Raw genomic sequence first — 21,242 nt, 5'->3', positions numbered from 1 at the left:
AAATTGACCTTAAACTTGTGATGTTCTTCTCTCAGCCTGCTAAGTGCTGGGATTATAGGTGTGTATCACCACTCTTGGCTCAGTTACAGCTTTTTTTTTTTTGGTACCAGGGATTGAATCCAGGACACTTAATCACTGAGCCACATCCCCAGCCTATTTTTATATTTCATTTAGGCACAGAGTCTCACTGAGTTTCTAAGTGCCTTGATAATCTGCTGAGGCTGGCTTTGAACTAGGGATTCTCCTGCCTCATCCTCCCCAATTGCTAAGGTTACAGGTGTGCATTGCTCCGGCTCAGTTATAGATTTTAAAGACAAAGATGCATATATCTTCAAAAAGTTTCTTTGGATTTTTCCTTAAAAATACTGTGTGGGTGCAGGTTAACTCTTCTGTACCTATTGATTTTCTGTGTGAATGATCTGTACATGAACAAAAGCAGGGTGTTGAAGTCCCCAGCTGTTACTGGCCTGAAGTCCAGCACTCTAGAACAAATGGACCTAACAGACATCTATAGAACATTCCATCCAACAACTGCCGGATACACAATTGTCTCAATAGTGTGAGGAACATTTTCCAGGATGATCACATGATAGGCTACAAAAAAGTCTCAATAAATTTTTAAAAATTGAAATAAAAAAAATACTGTGGGGGTTTAAAACAAATATTTGGCATGATCATTTATTTTTAAATTTTATTTTCCATAAAATAAAAATACAGAAAATCTCTCTCTCTCTCACACACACACACACACACACACACACACAAACAAATACGAACCCTTACTCAATAACTCTCTTGGATAAAAGATTATAACAGGTAACAGATAGGAAAAGGATACAAATGTCCAAGATTTAGCCATGAGATAAATATCTAGCATATATCCATGCCCATTAATTTGCTCAACTTGCTTAGTATTTGTCCTTAAGATTTCAAAAGCTCAAACTATATTTTAACCTCTGAGATATTATGTTAAAGTAGTATTTCACTATTTAGCAGCTCAAAATATGAATAATTTGCAATAATCAAGAAATAATTAAAATATATGTTTCCACTTTTCTGCAATTTTTTGAATTTTTCTGAGCCTGTACTGATGTATCTATAAACAGTACCCAATTCTATCATTTTCCTTAATTTTATTAAAATTATACAATGGAAAGAGGTAAGAATAGTTCCTAACAAAATATCCAAAAGTATTTGTGTGTGTGTGGGGGGGGGGGGGGCTGGGGTTTGAACCCAGGGCCTTGTGCATGTAATGCAAGGACTCTACCAACTGAACTATATCCCCAACCCCTTCAAAAGTATTTCTACCAATTTTAAATTTTAAATAGTGCAAGAAATTAATAGTCAAACATTTGTCTTACATTAAAACTGTAATAGATAAATGAAAGAATTTTTATGCAAAAGCTGTTATTAAGTTGCACAGAGATAGATAATGTGTCCTTCTACTTTGAGTAATAAAAGTAAAAGAATAATGGGCTGAGGTTGTGGCTCACTGGTAGAGCGCTAACCTAGCATGTATGATGCCCTGGGTTCAATCCTCAGCACCACATATAAATAAATAAAGCTAGAAAAAAGGAAAAGAATAAGGTTGTACATAGGCTAGAACTAAATGACCCTGACTTCCTTTCCTGAGGCTCTCAGAAATCCAAGTTAGTAAGCATCAGAGACAGTGAGAAAGTAAGTATGTATCCAAATGACAGAGCGCACAGGATTACAAAGTGGAATCTTTCTGTGCAAGTAGTATACATTTCACGTTTTTATTCAAAAACATGTTAATACACAACTTTCAGATCCTTTAATACTACAGCATTCAGTCTTTCAGTATAGTGCAACTGTCTACTGTTTACCTTAAGTTGCAAAAAGTTTGACTAAGTCACTACTCACCCACTGAAATGACAGAATTCAGGTTTAAGCTGTCAATGTGCTTCTACCTACTGCAACCACCACCTAAATGGACCCCTTCCCCCTTTTGTGTGAATTGTACTTGGGGTCCTATAAATATTGATTCTAGAAACTATATCTCTAATAAGAAATCCAGCTCTAAATCAAAGAATTTTCAAATAATGATTATAAGATATTGCTAGTTACATTATTGTAAACTTTGAATAGCCATTAATAATTTTTTAATGTTTTGTATAAATTATTGACACATAATAATGAGCTTCATTTTGACATATTCACAAATGCACACAACAGTTTTCTTCATTTCAATCATTAGTACTTCCTCCTTTCCTGCCTCCCCCTGATTCCCTTCCTCTACTGGTCTTTAATAAGTCAATTTTTCTTGTTTTAATAAAAGATATCTTCCTTAAAATATTGTTTTATAAATTTTATGGCATTAAAATATCCAGAGCACAGTTACTAACCCCCTAAAACACACATCAAATTAGAAGAGAGTAAGAAAAAAACAAAGTTCATTTCCAAAATTTGTGCTGTTAGCAAACAGTTTTTTAAGGTATGACTACACTAAACAGTGATCATCAAGGGCCGGTAAAATATGTGACACTACTGGAACAAGATTAGCACCTTAAAGCTGCTACAATCAGGACTCCTGCTGACATTTACAGAGTCTTTATTGATGTTGTGAATGGAGAATATGTTCCTTGTAAATCTATTCTGAAGTCTCAAAGCAGAGAAATTAGTGTTTGTAGTGATATCAGTGAAAGTAGTGATGCTGAATTTGATGATAGGAGGGAGTTTTGAGGAGTATTAGCTGTGAAGAAGTCAATTGCAGTGACACCAGTGAAAGCATTTTAGAAGAAGAACCACAACAAGAAAATCATAAAAATAAACTGCTGAGAGCCATAGCCTAGTCGGAATGATGCATGGCATTTTTGCCAGAATGGAGTGGTTGAGAGGTGATGCCAGCAAGCCATTGAGATGATGATGGTTATGTTAATCTGTGTATTCAATTGTATATTAGAACCCTGCTGTCAGCCTAAGGCGCTTTTGAGTTCTCCTGGGGATTCCTGGTGAGTTGGTGTTGGTTGGGGAAGTGATGGAGGAGGGATTTCCAGTTGGTGGGTGGTGTGTCCCTGGGGAAGGCCGCATGCGTGGTGTTCTGGAGAGTTTGAAAATAAAGTTTTTTCCTGCTTGAGTGGCTCGTGATTTGTGCCCAGCCAGGCTGTGGCAATAAACTTTTGCCATTATCAGGAGCACCTGAGGCTTTTTCTGGAACTGTAATAGAAAAAGAATTTTTATCCCCTTTAACACCACACCCAGTCATTGCTCATCCTGTACTACTCACCATTCTGGAACAAAAAGAATTTCCATCAGAAGTATCAGAAGAAACTGCCAAAAGGGTTTCAAAGTTCAAAGCTGCCATATTTCAACAGAAAAACTAGGAAATGGGAGTTTACATCCTAAAGCCTAGTTGTAAATTTTTAGAATGTATAAGCAAAATACGTTACGTGTACTTTGAAATAAGGTGTTTTGAATTAGTTTGGTACAAGCTCTCTTATTCTTATCAGTGATATTACAAAAATCAAAGTAAATGTTGGAATACAGTAATATTCAACTTGTTTTGTTAATTCTCTTACTACTAAGTTGCCCTTACAATTTTGAATTATTTTTCAAAGAACACAGTTTGTACACATTGCTTTTGTGTTTTAAACTAAATACAAGCAGTTTTGCACCAGCTGTGATATTGTGTGTACCATATGGACCATTTAAAAGAATCTTTTAAGATATCAAATGATTCAACAATTATATTACTTGCTTTTGCATTTTAAAGGCACTTTTAAAAAAATCTTCTTTCCTCATAGGTTTCCTAAGCTACGTGGCATTTTAAAAGAAAGAAAGAAAAACAAACAAACAAATACACAAAAACCCCTTTCCTTTGAATGTCATACTGTAATCTTTCAGACAGAAAGCTACACTTACCTGTTGGGAAAGTTTCTTTGACTGGAAGAATGGTATTTTGTAAAGCATTTCTTTTCAATTAAAATTTTTATGAAACTTTGTCTGTAAAATGTTGCAAACTTTATAATTTAGAACTGAATATGGAAATGTCTTTGATTCATATGTGTATATACCACACAACAGATTCTTGAATTCTTACAATTCCATAGGAACTATTTCTCCCTCTTCTGTATAATTTTCACTGGGATTACCTTTGGGAGATAAGAAAAGTTTGTCTAGATGTTTTTAAAAAATGAATGAATTAGTTTTTCAAATAAAATTTTTCTTAGGTTTTAATCTTTCCAACATTTTCATTCTTTAGGACTTCTTTATGACTACTAAATACCCAGATAATATAGTTACTTTGTTATTTTCTAGTAAAATTTCTTAAAGAAAAATTTAGTCTAACATTGAAAATTACACTGCAAGTGTTAATAATTAGCTTGATGTATGCTAAAATGTAGCTTTTAAAAAGCATTTTGCATTAGTAATAAAACAAGCCATCAATGCCAGTTCACCTTCTATTCATGGCTAAATATTTAAGGGTTAGTTATAGCTTCTTTAGTGAATTCTTGCTTAACCAAGATGAAATTATGTCCTAGAAAAGTAGAAGCTATTTGTAACTAGAACAGCACAACTGTAAAATGTTTTATGAATAAATATTTTAATGACAAAGGGGTTAGCTTGAATCCCCAGTAATTAATGAATAAATTAGAAAAGAGAACTGATTTTGAAAGATCACCTAAAAATGTAGAAAATTTGTCCTATATTCAGTTCTGATCTGCTGTATGTTTTGTAGATAAAAACAATTTTTGTTTCAGTCAACCCTACTCCTAAACCAAATAGTGCAAACCACTCACAAAGGAGCTCTCCCTTTCCTTCCCAATTGCTATTTAAGTGATCCCCACTCCCAAAGCCAAACATGTTAGAAGAAGAACCTTACACCTGTTTGGTCTTATAGCATCCAGTCTGAATTTTTTGTCTTCATTTGCCACATATTTAGTGTATAGAAATGCTGAAGCTTTAGTCCATTTGTGGTTCACCCTATTCTACAGAACCCAGAATGAGAAAGCAAGCTGAGTAAAATGTGATTACTCATTCTATTTCCCTATCTCCACATTTTTTTTACTTTAAAATTCCATGGCAGCAATAGTATAAAGTAAGTAGCATTAAAAAAAAACAATGCATGTCTAAGTGACTAACAGTGGTATACCAGATGCCTTGAGTAACTTTGGTGCCTGAAACAGCTTAGTGAAAGACAAAAGCAGAGCTGAAGTGTACAAAAACAAACATGAAAGAGAAAATGCAGATTGGTACTACCAAGAACTGCCGGTTCCATTGCAGTTACATGGCAGAAAAAAAGACTGAGCTCAAAAAAGAAAAACTCAGAGCCACAAGTTTGTGGTATGTTTTCAAGTACTTAGCAGAACTAGGTCTAGGACATCATTTTCATGCCTATCCTCCTTGCCACTGACTCATGCACAAAATCCTACCAACCCCCATGTTGGACCTCAAATCACTGGCAATCTAATACTAAACTACCAGATTGGTGATGTTGTAAGGCACAGCTGAGTTAACCCATCACTTCATATAAAAGTGCATTAGTATTCATAAGCTGCAAATTAAATTGCTCTAAAAAAAAGCTATCATTTGTTTAACACTTCCCAAAATGCCTGAGAAGGAAGGGGAGGGGGTTTATTGCAGAGAGATGGAAGTGGGTGTGGTGGGGGGAGTGTAATAAAAAAGTATGTAGGGGGAAATTAGTGTTTTCATAAAATCATGTACAAAAGAAACAGAAAGGCCTACAAAGAAACACTGCTCTTAGGGAATTATTTCCCACTCTCAGGTACTATGGAAGGACTAACTTCAAGGTCCTTAGACAAGTGACCAAATCTATACAATAATGCTTTTACAAAGGAAGTACTTTCTGGGAAGGCAGCTAAATCTTTTCACAGAAAAATATGAGAAAGCTTCAGAAACCTGGATCCTTAAGGTGTGAAGCAGGAGCCCCTCCCCTCCCAACTGCAGCCCTGGGCCTGCCCCACTTTGGGAAGTCCTGTGAAACAGTGTTGCAGATGTGGGTTGGTTTTGCTGGAACCAAGCATCAGCAAGTGTCCCTAGAGTGCTGGAGGTTGGGGGACACCTCCTAGCTGAAATAGCAATGCACATGGAGAGGTGAACAGTGCTTTTCCTCTGGGCAATTCTCAGGGCGGCAATACTATTACAGAGCTTCATTATTCAAGCCAGTCTAACAGCTTTCTGTTAAAGGTGGATTCAGAAAAAGAAGATCAACAATTATAATGAGTAAACCTTAGAAAATGCATGGGGTGGGGAAGACAGTTTTATAACTTTCCACATTGCCAAAATTACCTCCACTTTTTCATTTTCAAAAGGAGTGTGTAAAACAACTCAAACATTAAGGAAAACCCAAGTTCCTTGAACTCTTTTGTTATGTGAATCCTACTTAAGGTGCTGTTTGAAAAATATGACAAATATGCATTTCTAGAAACAGCCAATCAAAAGTACAGTCACTAAAATCTAGATACAAACTACTTTTTTGTAGGGAGGGTCATGTATATGCACATAAGAAAGTTTACACCTTTTGTAAAGACAACCCAAATTCTTGAAATATGTTTTGTAAAAAAAAAAAAAAAAACCTGATTCAATCACATCCTATTAAGCTGTTTATTTCTGCACCCTTTGATTGAACATTAAGCTCACCTTTGTTTACTCCTCATCTGCACATATCACCCACACCACAGTCCAGTCCAACAAAATGGACACATTTGCTACTTTCATCACTATATTACCCAGCTTCCACTTACTCAGAAAACCAAAGTATTTGGAACAGAGCTGTTGGTTTATTTTATTTAGGGGAAAAATCAATATACAATAACAAACTTCAGTGTTTCTACTGCTTAAAGTTAGTAAAAATCAGCAGAGGATTTTGGAGAAGTAAAATTGATCACTCTCACTCATTTAGGTGAATGAGTTAAAGTTGCACTAGCTTAATTCTATTTTAATAGGAAAATTGACACAATAATTTAAACTCTAATTATAAAACATAGATTAGAAGCTCCAGGTTAATGTTTAAAAAATTAAATCTACTGTCTTAACTGCATGGTATAATCAAACTATTTATAAGCTAGAAAAGAATATTTAAATTTATGCAGATTATATATGTATAATCAACTTATGCAATGATGGAAGAGACTGGCTTTTAAAATAAACTTTTCAATTACAAGTCGCCAGAAAATAAAAATGTAATAAACAATTTTCCAACTCTCTGAGTTTTCCAATAAATAAAAGATATTTCCAGACATTATAATTTGCATCAAATACCCTGAACTTTGGGGGAAAACCAGTTAATTTTTGGTTAAAATACAATAATTTAAAACAAGTTTTATTAAAGTTAAAAGTGAGAAAGCTAAATAGTGATGGCCTCTAGATGTTAAAAGAATCATATTAAATTTATTGAATAAATTACTAAGATTAATTGCAGTCTAAAAAGCTTGGGAATAAAAGGAGGGAATTTAATTAAAATTAAATTAATTTAATGTCAAATGTTTTAATAGGAAGAAGCATACTTGAAATTAACATGAAGAGTAGATTTCTTTTTTGAAAGAAAATAAGTGAGATAGCATTGCCAAATAATAGGAAATTATTTTATTTATGTAAATCATGGACAGATTCCATGTATTGCTTCTGCAACACTCTGGTGTTCTTTAGGGGTTTCCAGAATTTCCAAATATATCATCACTGGATAAATGCAAAAGAAACTGTTGAATAAAAAATACTCTTCATCATCATTTTCATAAACAAAACTCTCTATCAATGTTTTTAAAACTCACTAGACTCTATAAGCTTGCTGTGTTCCCCATAATATTTTAAAAGTGCAGTAATATTTGGGGAGATGTTCCATGATTATTTAATATTTTTATATACTAAGTCTATATAAAGAGTACTTCTCTAGCCATCTCTTGTTGAACTCCAAATCCCCCACTCTTCTTTATACTATAAGAGTGAATTTGTTCCCTATAAAAATGAAGAATGACTTCCAGAAAGCCATGAATCCTTTCACTACTTATTAGTGGGAGAATATGATCCAAAAATATTATGTTTACAGGAGTTTCAGACCATTATTTAAGTTTCATTTTGCAAGATATTAAAAGGTTTGCTTGTCCTTAGCTGTGCTACATTGAAATCAATACTAGATAACAAAATAAAAACTAATAAAAGACAAAGGCAACTTTTAAAACACATGTTAATAAAAATAAGGAAAGCTTTTAAGAATTTACAGTAGAATCTGTAGAGCATTGGTTAAAAACATTGACTATTTTTATAAGGCTAAAGTAAAATAAACCCAATGCTAATAATCAAATTCATTTAAAACTTTAGCTTCCCTTTAGTTTATCCTGTATTTAGTATAACATTATATACAAACCTAAAAGTAAGTAAAATGCACAGAAGTTCATAATATGGTAATCTTTTATATAAGGGATTGCACCCAGGTACACTTTACCACTGAGCCACACTCCCAGCCATTTTTATTTTGAGACAGGATCTCACTAAGTTGCAGAGATTGGCTTTGAAATTGAAATCCTCCTGCTTCAGCTTCACAAATATCTGGCATTACCAGGCATGCCACTGCCCCCATCATATCACATACATTATATTTTAATATAGAATATGGAACATTCATAAGATTAGTTCAACAAAATCTATAAAACTATTTTACCATGTTTTTAAAATTTGTTTCCAATTTTTACCCTTCCATTTCACTGTTTCTCTTATTTTAATAATAAAACCTTAGCCCACCACAGTTTTGAAAGTACATGTGCGTATCTAGATGGAGAACATAGTTTCCAGTCCCCATTATAATTAAATCTGGTTATATGACTAGATTCTGACCAGAGATATGTGAGAAGAAGTGATATGTTCAACTTTCTTATCACATTCTTCAAAGGAAGTTGTTAGCCTTCTATTTCTTTCTTCTCTTCTCCTGTAAACAGCAAAATAATGGTGTGAGCAGCTTTGACAGCAAGGACAGGATCACACACCAAGAACAGTGAAGTGCAAGATAGAAGAAACCTGGAACCCTGGATAGAGCCACCTCCACCATCCTGAACTCCCTACCTGCCTCTACAGTGTTAGATGAAAAGTAATAAACTTTAATCTTGTATGAACCTATCTTGGTTCCTCTTTACTGCTGTAACAAAATACTGTAAACAGGGCAACTCAAAAACTACAGAAATTTATTTCTCACAGTTGTAGAGGCCAAGTAGTCCAAGGTCCATGTGTCATAAGGCCTGTTGTCTAGTGAGGGCCTGTTTCCTCATAGCACTGCCTTCTTGCTGAGCCCTAACATGATAAAAAGAACAAGAAGCCTCCTTATAAAGGCACTAATGCCATCCATGAGGGTTCTACTCTTATGATTCAACCACCCTCCTAAAGGAGCTGCCTCTCACTACTATCAAATTGAGCATTCTGTTTCAATATAAGAATTTTGGGGGAACACAAGGATTCAAACCAGAGCAGATCCTTGTGTTTTTGTGTGACTTTGTCACAGCAGTTTATCTTCTTTGCTCATTTATAGACCAGACTTTAATTAATAAAATCACACATACTGGAGTTATTTATGTTTAAATGGTAAAGAGCACAAGTCCATAACCTATTACCCATGGCTTTATCCTGTCTACCATTCTCCTTTCCATCCACTGGGACATCTACTTATATTTTTGCTGCCTTTAGCAAGTACATGCTTATGCTTACCACCAGGCAAACATCTGATACAAGATCCTTCTTCCCCTGTTTCCTCCTCTGACCTGTTCCCTGCCCATCAGAATGTAACCCATGACTGTTTAGACTTTATGACCTTGGTGATAAAGCTTTGATTACTAGAAGGAGATAACAGAGGAAAGTGATTGAGAGAGTTGGTCCTGAAAGGACCCAACAAAGAAAAAGACCAATATATACACAAAGACCCCAGACCTATTCATTCTGCAAACCTCTTTTTAAAAGAAGAAAGCTTTGTTTGCACAATTATTCCTTCTCTATTGTTGAAGAATTCAGGTTTTCCAAATAATTCCAGATATACATGCAGTGTTTTCTCTGCTGCAGCTCTAAGCCATTATAGGTACCTAACACATTGCTGATAAGAATTTGCTCTGAGTTGGTGATGGTTTGCTTGATACCTATACATTAATTAGCACCTTTTTTGACCCCCTCAATACTCAAAATAATGTAAGAAAAATCCCACTCTTTGTCCATACTATGTTCAGAGAGTATGAGGCTAGAAAAGTGAACCTGCCAAGAGACACAGGCAAAAGCAGATGAAGTCCCTTGAGTCCTCCAAAATGCTTCTCTTGGCACCACACCACAAGGCTTCATTTCTCACTGAAATGAATGTTATTGTACTCATTCTGTAGCAACTGACAGTAAAGCCCCCAATTCCCTGCCTGACAAGCAAGAATCCAGGGGAGCCTTCTTAGCATCTTCTAGGGCAGATGGGAGTTAACCATTCACAAGTAGGTCTGGTCCTAAGCAATTTGAGGTGTTAAGCAGCATAACTCATTGTATCAATATTTCCTCACCTTTATATCCTGTGTCGCTTATTAATAAATGTGTAACAACTTCTTTAAAATGATTGAAATTTCAATGTGAAACAAACATCTTGGCACGGAGTACCTCAAAATACACTCTTTTTCTCCACTAGTCCAAATTTTTGTAATAGTTTATCCTAGAGAAAATTGCCCCCAGTTGGAAGTCATTACTGTCTGTGATTTGAAATGTTCTAAGATGAGACTCTTTTCTGTGCATAGAGTCTGGTTCCTTCATTTCTGTGACTATTGAAATAGGACAACTTTAAATCTATCATTTTATGTTATTGGAGAAATTTGTCCACTGAATTCTTCAATTTAAGGAAAGATTCATATATTCCAGAATACAAAGTATTATTTTCTCTGGATACTGTTTTGTAAAATTTGTATATCTGTGTTGTAAGCACAAGATTATTGAATGTGCACTTAAATAGAAGAGAAACATTCCTCTGTATGATGAAATTTCTCAGCTCAACACCACCAACACCCTGTTCTATACTCACCTGAAAAAGCAAAAAAAAAAAAATCCCCACAATATTTATCTGTGTGGTTGAAGATTAGCTCTAAAATGCCCTCAAATAGGACTTGGATGGCAGAAGAGAAGAGGCTACCATTCTCTGAGGATGGCTGCAGGTCATTCATCGGATTTACACTGTATTCCTTGATAGCCTTCATTTTGTTGATGTAGCCTGAAATTCCTAAGAATCCTAGCTGCTCCCCAACCAACTTTTTGACAGCATCACTTTTTTAGGGCTTCATTCTGAGATAACAGGTGATAGTTCCCTTGACTTTGACTTCCAAACTTTTATAACAGATATAAATACCTAATTCCAATGTTAAAATACTCACACCAGAAAACATAAAGTGGATTCAGTTTTCCCAACTAATTCCACATTAGTTGGAAAAAGTAATGTGGAATTAGTTGGGAAAACTAAACTAATACATGCAGTGTTTTCTCTGCTGCAGTTCTATGCAATTACAGGTGCCTGACACATTGCTGATAAAGAATTTGCTTTGAGTTGGTGATGGTTTCCTTGATACCTAAAAATCTGAAATGCTAATGAGAACATCCACCCAGTAGACACATTTTACCTCACATTTAACCATTCCTATAGTACCCTAGCCTGGGCTTCCAGAAAGCTACTTTTTGGAGAAAATTAAGATGAATCTGTGGCACAATGCATTTTGAATTGACTAAAAATGATTTAGTTTTATTTATTATATTTCCTCAAGAAAAGAGGTTTGTAAAACTAAATTCAACTCTTATATAATTTCTTGACTTGTAAATTGAAATTTTCTGTCCTAAAATGGAATTTTAAAGAAATTTATCAAAATTAATGTGCAAGTTTCAGTCTAAAAACTGTGTCATGTATTCTAACAGGTTACAAAAAAATGCAAAAAAAAACAACTCAAAAAGAGTTTATAACAAAGAATAAATAGCACAAGTTTTTGTATTATATGTTTCCAGAGTTCACAAATTATGGTGATTTAATTTGCTCAATATAACACCTTAATATAAACATATGGGATTACTCATGTCCTGATTCTTTAATTTCCATCTAAATTTACACTTTGAAGATTATGAGAAAAGAAGTCCTACTTCATGTCAATAGATATCCTCATGAACATATATAATACTTTAGATTTAAGTGTACATAATTAAATTGCTGCCTATGAAGATGCAAAAATATTTAAAATGTTGTAATTAAAACATTGATTTGGGTTAATACATTATTGGTATCCAGAAAATAATATGCTTTTACTTTATTACTTGTCTGAATTAAATAAATAAAAGAATATACACATATGTATAATGTCTCAGCATAACAGCTACTGAGTATTAGCTTAGTTTTAAAATTCTAAATAAATGTGAAAATAGAAGTGCTTAAATAACTATTTGGGCATACCCATCATAATATTTTTGATAATATTTAACAAATGTATTGTGTGTAAAAACCTGGAAGAAAAATTCACTAAAAATATATACTTTAACCTTAATATAACCATTTTCTTTAATCAATACATAATATTTGTAAAACTGTGAAACAAATTGGCATATTTGTGCTGTTCTTTACCATTTAAAATAAGCAATGATGTATATAGGTATTCTCAAGTGTTTGGATGTATCTTTTAAAACTCCATTAGTAAATTGAGTCTGACATTATTCAATTAAGCCAGTATTTTAAAATACATCCAGGTTGTGGATGATGGGAAGTCATGGTGCTCAATGCAGAGCAAGATATTGTGTTGGATTTAAAGTTACTTAACATACTTTTGTGACTGAATTTATATATTTTTTATCAAATTAGCAGCAGCATGAGCCAAAATGTCAAGTAGAATTGGGGAGAAAAATGTAAAATTGAAATTTAAAAATCCATAAGGTTTCCATTTTATTTTCTTCAATATGGAAAATAAGACCACTATTTGCAGCAAAAAATTGCCTTTTGATTCCTGAACATGAAATTTCAAAGGCAGCAGCTGACCCAAGGGGCCCTATTGAGGACTGAAATGCCCACTTCCCGTTTTCCAAGCCAGGCCTCTGGCTAGGCTAGACTATGAAGGGTATGTTTTTTTCTAATTTGTTCACCCCAGCAGGTGCCTTTTTCTCATCTATCCTCCAGAGATAATGCATTTTCCTAATTGGACAGTCCAGAGTGTATGCTTTTTCTATTTTGCACAGAGCATTGGATGCTTGGCCATCCTGCCTCTCTACCCATTGGACTAGGAGCACTGTGAGACCAAGGAGACCCATCTTCAGGTAAGTGATACACACACAAACTGGATCAAAGCCGACAGACTCAGGTTAGAAGGCATGTAATTGAATACGGTATGAAGATGGAAACTGATGAATTGTGCCCATTTTCCACGGATTCAGCTGAATCTGCAGAGGTACCTTTATTTTCATAAAACTCTCTGTAAGAGGTAAGTTCCATTTAGAAATGTTTAATCAATGAGAATTGATTTAAGAAATCACTTATTGTAACATGGGCAACATTCAAGAAAGTAACAAATGATAAGATTCCCCAGACACTAGCACCAGTGAAAACATTACCACTATTCTGTTGAAGAGGACCAGAAAGAGTCAGAGCAGTAGGAAGAGGCTGACATCATGAACTGAATGAATCATACCCAAAGTGAAGTGCCATAGAGGACAAGGAGAAAAAAATGCCCTGATTTTTCTCCTTTTGCCCTCTGTTCCTCTGTTTCCTTGCCAAACCCCAAAAGAAGACAGGACAGGGGAGCTCAGGAAACACAATCTTGAGTATCAGACTACTGGGGCACAGAGGAGAGCAATTGCAAGGTGAGACATTACTACCACAAGATGCAAATGACAACGAGGACAACCATGATGTTGGGGACAGGTAGATTTAGTGAGCCTTAATCTATGCTAAGGATTTCACCTCAACTTTATGAAGTCAGTTCTCTTATAATCCCTGTTATACAAATGGGGAAATTAAGGCAAAAAGAAACTAAGTTACTTGTCTTCCATGGTACACAGCCAGTAAGTACACTTTTTGTGGTACACAGCTAGTAAGTACTGCTCTGAGACACATGTTACATAGTATAACATAAAACTAGTGGGACCTTGTCTCAAAATGAAATTAAAAAGGCTGGAGATGTAGCTCAGTGGTAGACTGCTTGCCTAGCATGCAGAAGTTTTAGGGTTTGATCCCTAATAGTATACCCCTTCTCCAATAAAATGGTTTCAAAAGAAATTACAAAGTTAGCCCCAAAAAGGCTTTGCTAACAAGCATTTTCAACTGAGAAATTCTAGTCTTTATTAGAGTTAAGCTCTGATTGTGACCTTATTTTTAACAGAGGGTCATGGTCTGTGCCATGTGTGAAAATCCATGAAAGGTACCCCTAAGCCAACATGTGAGGCCCCTGAACTGAAATCTTGGCTTCACTTAGTGAATATCCTCACCTTCATCCCCCTATCCTCCAAGTACATACTGTCATGTTAGGTGGCAATAGTTAATATTCACTGGGCATTGGGCACATGTTGGGCACTGTGCAGAGTATAAGTTATGCTACTTCTCAATAAATCTATGAAATGAAAGGCAATTTTATATTTAAGAAATTGAGTTTTAAGGAGATTGAATGATGAAGCCACAAAAGTCCAGCTAGGAAGTTGTTCTGACACAAATGGTTTCACTCATGCTCTGAGTCTTTAAGCCACTAGTTCTCTGAGTATAGGAAACAGATGAAGATTATGAACCAGCCTACAACTTTGGAAACATGGAAACACCCCTTGAAAAGCACAACAAAACTTACAAAAGAAGAAAAAGAAATCTGAAGCACTTATAAATGTTAAATAAATTTAATCTGTATTTACACAACATATACATTTAACTATTCACCACATGGTACTCCATAAATATGTACATTTTTAATGTATTAAACACATTTGATAAATAATTAAATTTAAAAATAAGCTTTTACACAAAGAATAGTACCAGTTCAGATAGCTTTAAATCATTTAACCTAATTCAACAGAATTAATGATTGAAAGATGATAATTATTAAAATTTGAAAGCCTTTGATAATCAAAATATACTCTTTGAAATTGAAAAGGCAAGTCACAGACTGGAAAGAAGTATTTGCAATACAAACAACAAAACATGCACATCCAAAACATTAAGTCCTCTAATATATCCATTAAAAAGAAAGAAAACCTAATTTTAAAAAAATGAGAGAACTTGAAAAGACACCTCACAAAATATATGAAAATGGGAAAAAAAGCATATGAAAAAGTGACAAATGTGATTACTTATCAGGAAAATTCAAATTAAAAATACAAAGTACCACTCAAACAAAAGAGAAAATGCTAGTATTGGTAAGAATGTAGAGAAAGTATAACTGTTGCATACTGTTTTGGGGAGCCTAAATTTTCAATCATCTTTGAAAAAGCTGGTCATATACTAAAGCTCAACATATGACTAACCCAAAACCAAATGTCTGCCCATAGAAAAAGGTCATTACATCCACCTAGACATTAACAATGATATTTATAATCTTGATATGGAAACTAACCTCCAGTCCATCTATGATAGAGTGGGTATATTTTGAGCATCTTAGGTATGCAAATATATTTTTTTCAAGTGACATTTTATGAAATCAATTTAGATCAAATAACTCAGATGAAAATTTAGCATTGTATTGAAGTATACTAAAAGTATAAAATTCATTCTGGACTTTGAAGACTGTATGAAAATAATTCAGAATAGTTCATATATAAAGTTGAATAAGTGCAGTAATAATAACATTTTATGTAAATTGTTTCAAATAAAATATATTATTAAATCAATTCATTTTTCATTCTTATCTTTTTAAATATTGCCACTGATACTTTAAAATTCCACATGTAGCTTATATTATAATTCTGTTGCACAGTGTTGATATAATATGTTTTGTGACAGTATTAAAGGACTGAAACTAATTGATTTGCAGAGATATCTTCACCCAGCCATTGAATAATATACTATTTCCTCCAGTGTTCATGTAATGTGTACCAAAATAAAATATATTCTGGGCCAAAAATTCACTCTCAATGTATATCCACATACTCAATGATATAAGGGTTACTTTCACACTGACAACACTGGAATTAAGCTAGAAATCAACACTGGAAGATAAATGGGGAATCCCCACATGTTTGACTGTTAACTGTTATACACATCAAAGACCAATGGGTCAAAGAGTGAAGCACAAAATAAATTAGAACATAGTTTTAACCAAATAAAAAACATTACATCAAAACTTGTGAGATATAGCCAAAGTAGTCTTTAAAGGGAGATTTGTTCCATAACACATATACTGGGAAAATCAAAAGGTTGAAAATCAGTAATTTATTCTTTCTCAGGAAATCAAAAGAACAACATAGATCAAAGTCAAAGAAAGATTAATGGAGATAAGAGAATAATCAATGGAAATTAAAAAAAAAACACCAATAACAGATACAGTCAACAAAACCAAAGTTAATTTTTAAAAATAGAGATAAATATAATTTATAAACCACTGGAAAAAATGACTTTTTAAAAAGATAAAACTTGTGAGACATACCATAAAAGGATATTTTATTTATTTTAAAAGAACATTTTAAATCACATTATGTCAATTCGTTTTTTAAAGTATTAAGGTGGTTTTGTCTTACAAAATGTTAATTGTACAATGTTTTATATCATGCACATTTATCTGAAACTTCAAAAACTTGAAATTGTTCAATTGTGAATCAATTGATCTTTGCCATTGTTAAGGGCATCTTGTACATTCCCAGCAATCCTTTGGTGGCTTAATTTGAGATACTAATTTGTTTTGTGAAATATCTCCTTGAGTGTCTGCCTCATAATTCTTTTGACAAAATGTATAAAATGAAAAAAATAATTTCTTTTGCCACTTCATGAAACATAATTCTGTCTCTGTGTGTTTGCAAAAGTTTAAACTTCTTTATAGCTGATCAATGTTATAATCACAGATCCTGTTAAAACACATTTTTAAATGTTTTAGATATTTAATTTTGATTTTAAGTGATTAGACACTTCCCTTATAATGCAAGAAATTTATAATAGTTCAAATCTATTTTAGTTGTTCTTTGCAATAATCTTAACACAGTTTATCTTTACATACATTTTAACCTATGCACTGTACTATAATTAATATTTATTTAGATTGGTCTTTTGGACTGCTCTTTTTTCTTTTCTGCAGCATTCTCTAAGATTTGGCTTTTTTGTTTTGCTTTTATTTTGTTGGTCTAAAATGTTTACATTCATTTTTTAAGGATATTTTGATAAGATATAGAATTCTAGGTTGAGTTTTTCTTTCTTTCATTACTTTAAATATATCACTACTATTGTCTTATCTTCCATAGTCTCTTAGTCAAGTCAGCATTATTCTTATTGCTGTTCCCCTAATGGTCTTGTGTCTTATTTACTGGGACGGATTTTATATATTTTTTTCCATATTGTTTTGTTTTCTGCAGTTTTAATAGAATGTGACTAAAAGTGAGTTTGTATTTGTTTATTTTGCTTTGGCTATCATGAGCCCATGTTGATGTATCAACATATTTAGAAAATTCTCCACAAGTTCTTTTTAATAATTCTTCTGGTTCATCAATTTTCTTCTCCTTTTAATCTGAAATTCTGATTAGAATTTTTTTTGCAACCTCCCACATTCATTTTAATTGTGTGTGTGTGCGTGTGCGTGTGTGTGCGCGTGTGCGTGTGCGTGTGTGTGTGTGTGTGTGTGTGTGTGTGTGTATGTTGCATCCTTTCTTCTTTCTGTGTGTCAGTATGGAAATTTTCTTCAGACTTGTCTTCCAAATCACAAATCCACCCCCACCTGGCCAGGAGCGGGCAGGGCTGCGGGCGGCCTGCAAGGGTGCAACGCCCCCAGTACTGCTGAGGCTCTAAAGAATCCGCGTCCCAGCCCGGGTTGCTACGCACACTGCTTCAGCAGGGCCCGCTGGCACAGCCGCCTTGCGCCAGCGGCTCGCCAGGCAGAGCAAACTGAAAGTGCAGGGAGCACAGGGCCTGGGGCCTGAGGCGCTGCCCTGTCGCCGCCTCCTCCCCCCACCCTGTGCCTCCGCCCCCCACCCCGGGCTTCCCCCGGCGGCCCCACCCCCGTTCCCAAACCCCTGGCGCTCACGTTCTGGCTGTGCTGGCGGGAGGATGAGCAAGGCCCCGAAATATTTAGTAGAATATCTAAAAATATTCAAATATGACTTTAGTAAGGTCTCTGAATTAAAGGTGGATAGGGGCATCCCACACAGAGGATATACAAATAACTACTGAAAAAGTGCTCACAATCATTATTAGCACTTAAAGACTTTGAGATATACACATCCCCAAAACATTTAAATGATTGTGTATTAATGTCAAAATAAAACTACAAAAAATCAAGAAAAATAGCAACTGGAGCATCCGTACGCTAAGTGGGAGTGTGATTGTAGCAGCTTTAGAGACTGTCTGTTGGTATCAGCTAGAGTGCCACAAGGTACACCTGTGACCCAAATGTTCCATATAGACACACAGTCTGAAAAGAAATGTATTTATGTGTTCTCCAAAAGAGATGTGAAAGAACATTTATAATAGTACTGTTTGTGATAGCATAAAACAAGAAGCTCTCCAGATGGCCATTAAGATAAAAATGAACACATTTTTACTATGTTCACACACTGGAATAGTATGTAGCAATGATAATGGAAAACTACAAGTATGTTCATGTAAACATTTAGTTGAAATTCACAAATGTACTAATGTTCAAAGGAATACTAAATAATCACAAATAGCACACACCATATGATTCCATTTATACTAACATCAAAAACTAGCAGAACTAATCCACTCTGTTAGAAGAGAAGGTAATTTGTTTTAGTCAGCTCTTTTACTGCTGCAACTAAAAAATCTGACCAGAACAATTTTAGGGGAGAAAAAGTTTATTTGAGGGTTCCCAGTTTGGGAAGTCTCAGCCCATAGACACCAGGCTCCCTTCCTTAGGGCTCAGAATAAGACAGGATATCATGCTAGCAGAGGGAAAAAGCTAATGTGATGATCATAAATCAGAAGAGGTCTCCACTTTCCAGATACAAATATATACCCCAAATGCCCACCTCCTACAGACACACCCTACCTACCTGCCTTCAGTCACCACTCAGTTAATCCATATCAGCAGATTAATTCACTGATTGGGTTAAAACTTTCATGACCCAATCATTTCTCCTCTGAACTTCTTGCATTGTCTCACACATGTGCTTTTGGGGGATAACTCACATCCAAACCATAATTGTATTTTATTTGGGGGAAGCAATGAGAAGGAATCTGAGGGTGCTGGAATGTTCAGTTTCCTAACTTTGCATGTTGCTTACACAGGTATATGCATGTTTTGAATATATTGAAGAATTGTGATGTAAGCATTCTCTACATTTTGTTACATTTCAATTTAAAAAAAAACTACAATAAAAACAAACAATAAGAAAAGCCCTCCCAAGCCTTGGGTGTCTTAATGTCCATTCAGCAATAAATGCCCCTTTTTCCTGCATCTTGCACCTATATTGGAATCTGTATTCTGAAGCCAATGCAATAAACTGAGCCTTCAGACAGAAAGAACCATTCTTGGCATAGTTGGTTCTTGAAACACAGCTGGCCATGGGAATCAGCTTTGGATGTACAAACAGGAGCAAACAGAGCCTGAGGAAGAGCCATGGTCCAGGATAGATTATCCTTCCAAGAAATTTTTGCTGAATACAATTACCTGGTAAATATCTGATACCTGCTCAGAGAGTTCCAAGAAATTTTTGCTGAATACAATTACCTGGTAAATATCTGATACCTGCTCAGAGAGTTCACATTGGAGGGAGAATGGAGATGATCATGCTTGACATAGCAAGATAAATTTCATCAAACCAATAAAGCAAAGTAATTCTAGTGGAAAAGACACCTTCATGTGAATGGATCTTTTTTAAGAAGTATTTTGGTCTCGGATTTTTATTTGTATTTAAACATGAGCATATTTAAACATCTTGCTCAAAGGGGAGAATATACAAGTAGGCCAGGGTTTTTGTGTTTAACAGGAATGGTGATGATGATAACTAATTCCTACTATGCATCAGAAACAGCACTAAGTTTCTGTTTTGTAAATGTCTATGTGTATTTGAGAAAATTTTATGTTACCCTCTTAGTATACATACTTTAGATGAATCTGCAACATGTACTAGAACAATCTATAATTAGATACACACAGGTTTATTTATGACTTACAGTTTCCTGGAAACTTGTTCTTTTATAACTGTTGAGCTTCTCAGTTTACCTTATGAAGGCTTTTGCCTGAAGTTTTTTTTTCTCCATATTAAAATGGCTACAGTGGTGTATTTGTTGATACTTTTATACTTCATATTTTTTACTGTATTTCTCTTATTTTTAGCCTCCCTCCATGGTTTTATTTCAGGTCCATCGATCCTGTATGTAATAGGATGGTATTTTATTGCATATAATTAGCTCTTTATTATGATTAACTTAGTTTATCAGATTTGGTGTTTTGATTATGTAATTTCTTATATGCACATATATTGAAATACTAATGTATTTAGAAATATTTCTATCAGGTTGTTTGTCTTTATTATCCTATTATGTATGATGTTTTTCCTGCCTACCTTTGGATTCATAAAATGTTTGTGTTCTCTTTTATTGCAACTATTTATTTTTAAGTGACAAAAGACATACATATTTATCAGGAATGTATACATCATGGAATGACTAAATCAAAATAATCATTGTATATAATTCACATTCTTATTTTTTGTGTTGAGATCATTTAAAATGTACTGTTGCCAATTGTCAATAATGCAATATATTGTTATTAACTATAGTCACCATGTTGTACAATAGAGTTCTTGAACCTATTCCTTCTCCCTATCTCTTATGAAAACTGTCTACCCCATGACTAATATCCCCCAACACTTACCTTCCAGTTCCTGGTAACAGTCATTGTATTTTCTGCTTCTGAGTCCAGATTTTTTACATCCCATGTATAAGAGACATCAGGAAATAACTGTTTTGTGCCTAGCTTATTAAACTTAGTATAGTGCCTTCCAGCCTCATATATGTTGGCATAAGGGATAAATTTATTTCTTTTTTAAAAAATAGTGCAGATGGACACAATACCTTTATTTTATTTACTTATTTTTTATATGGTGCTGAGGATCAAACCCAGTGCCTCACATATTAGGTAAGCATTCTATCACAAAGG

At 34.4% G+C, this 21,242-nt stretch overlaps 1 protein-coding gene across 1 annotated transcript in view; it reads right to left on the bottom strand.

Annotated features, from left to right (window-relative positions):
• The window catches only part of LOC110597350 (netrin receptor UNC5D-like), a 116,072-nt gene extending 95,051 nt beyond the window's left edge, over positions 1–21,021 (bottom strand). Inside the window, exons 1-2 of the mRNA XM_078036328.1 lie at positions 20,958–21,021; positions 17,938–18,199 (exon numbers count right to left, since the gene is read on the bottom strand). Of these exons, the coding sequence (XP_077892454.1) occupies positions 17,938–18,199; positions 20,958–21,021 (326 nt within the window). The remainder of the gene's footprint in view (positions 1–17,937; positions 18,200–20,957) is intronic.
• Between the last annotated feature and the right edge of the window lie 221 nt (positions 21,022–21,242).

Source organism: Ictidomys tridecemlineatus, unplaced genomic scaffold (assembly GCF_052094955.1).
Source record: "Ictidomys tridecemlineatus isolate mIctTri1 unplaced genomic scaffold, mIctTri1.hap1 Scaffold_307, whole genome shotgun sequence".
NCBI classification, from domain to species: Eukaryota; Metazoa; Chordata; class Mammalia; order Rodentia; family Sciuridae; genus Ictidomys; species Ictidomys tridecemlineatus.
The sequence above is the reverse complement of the archived record's forward strand: the minus strand, read 5'-3'. Positions and strand labels throughout refer to the sequence as shown.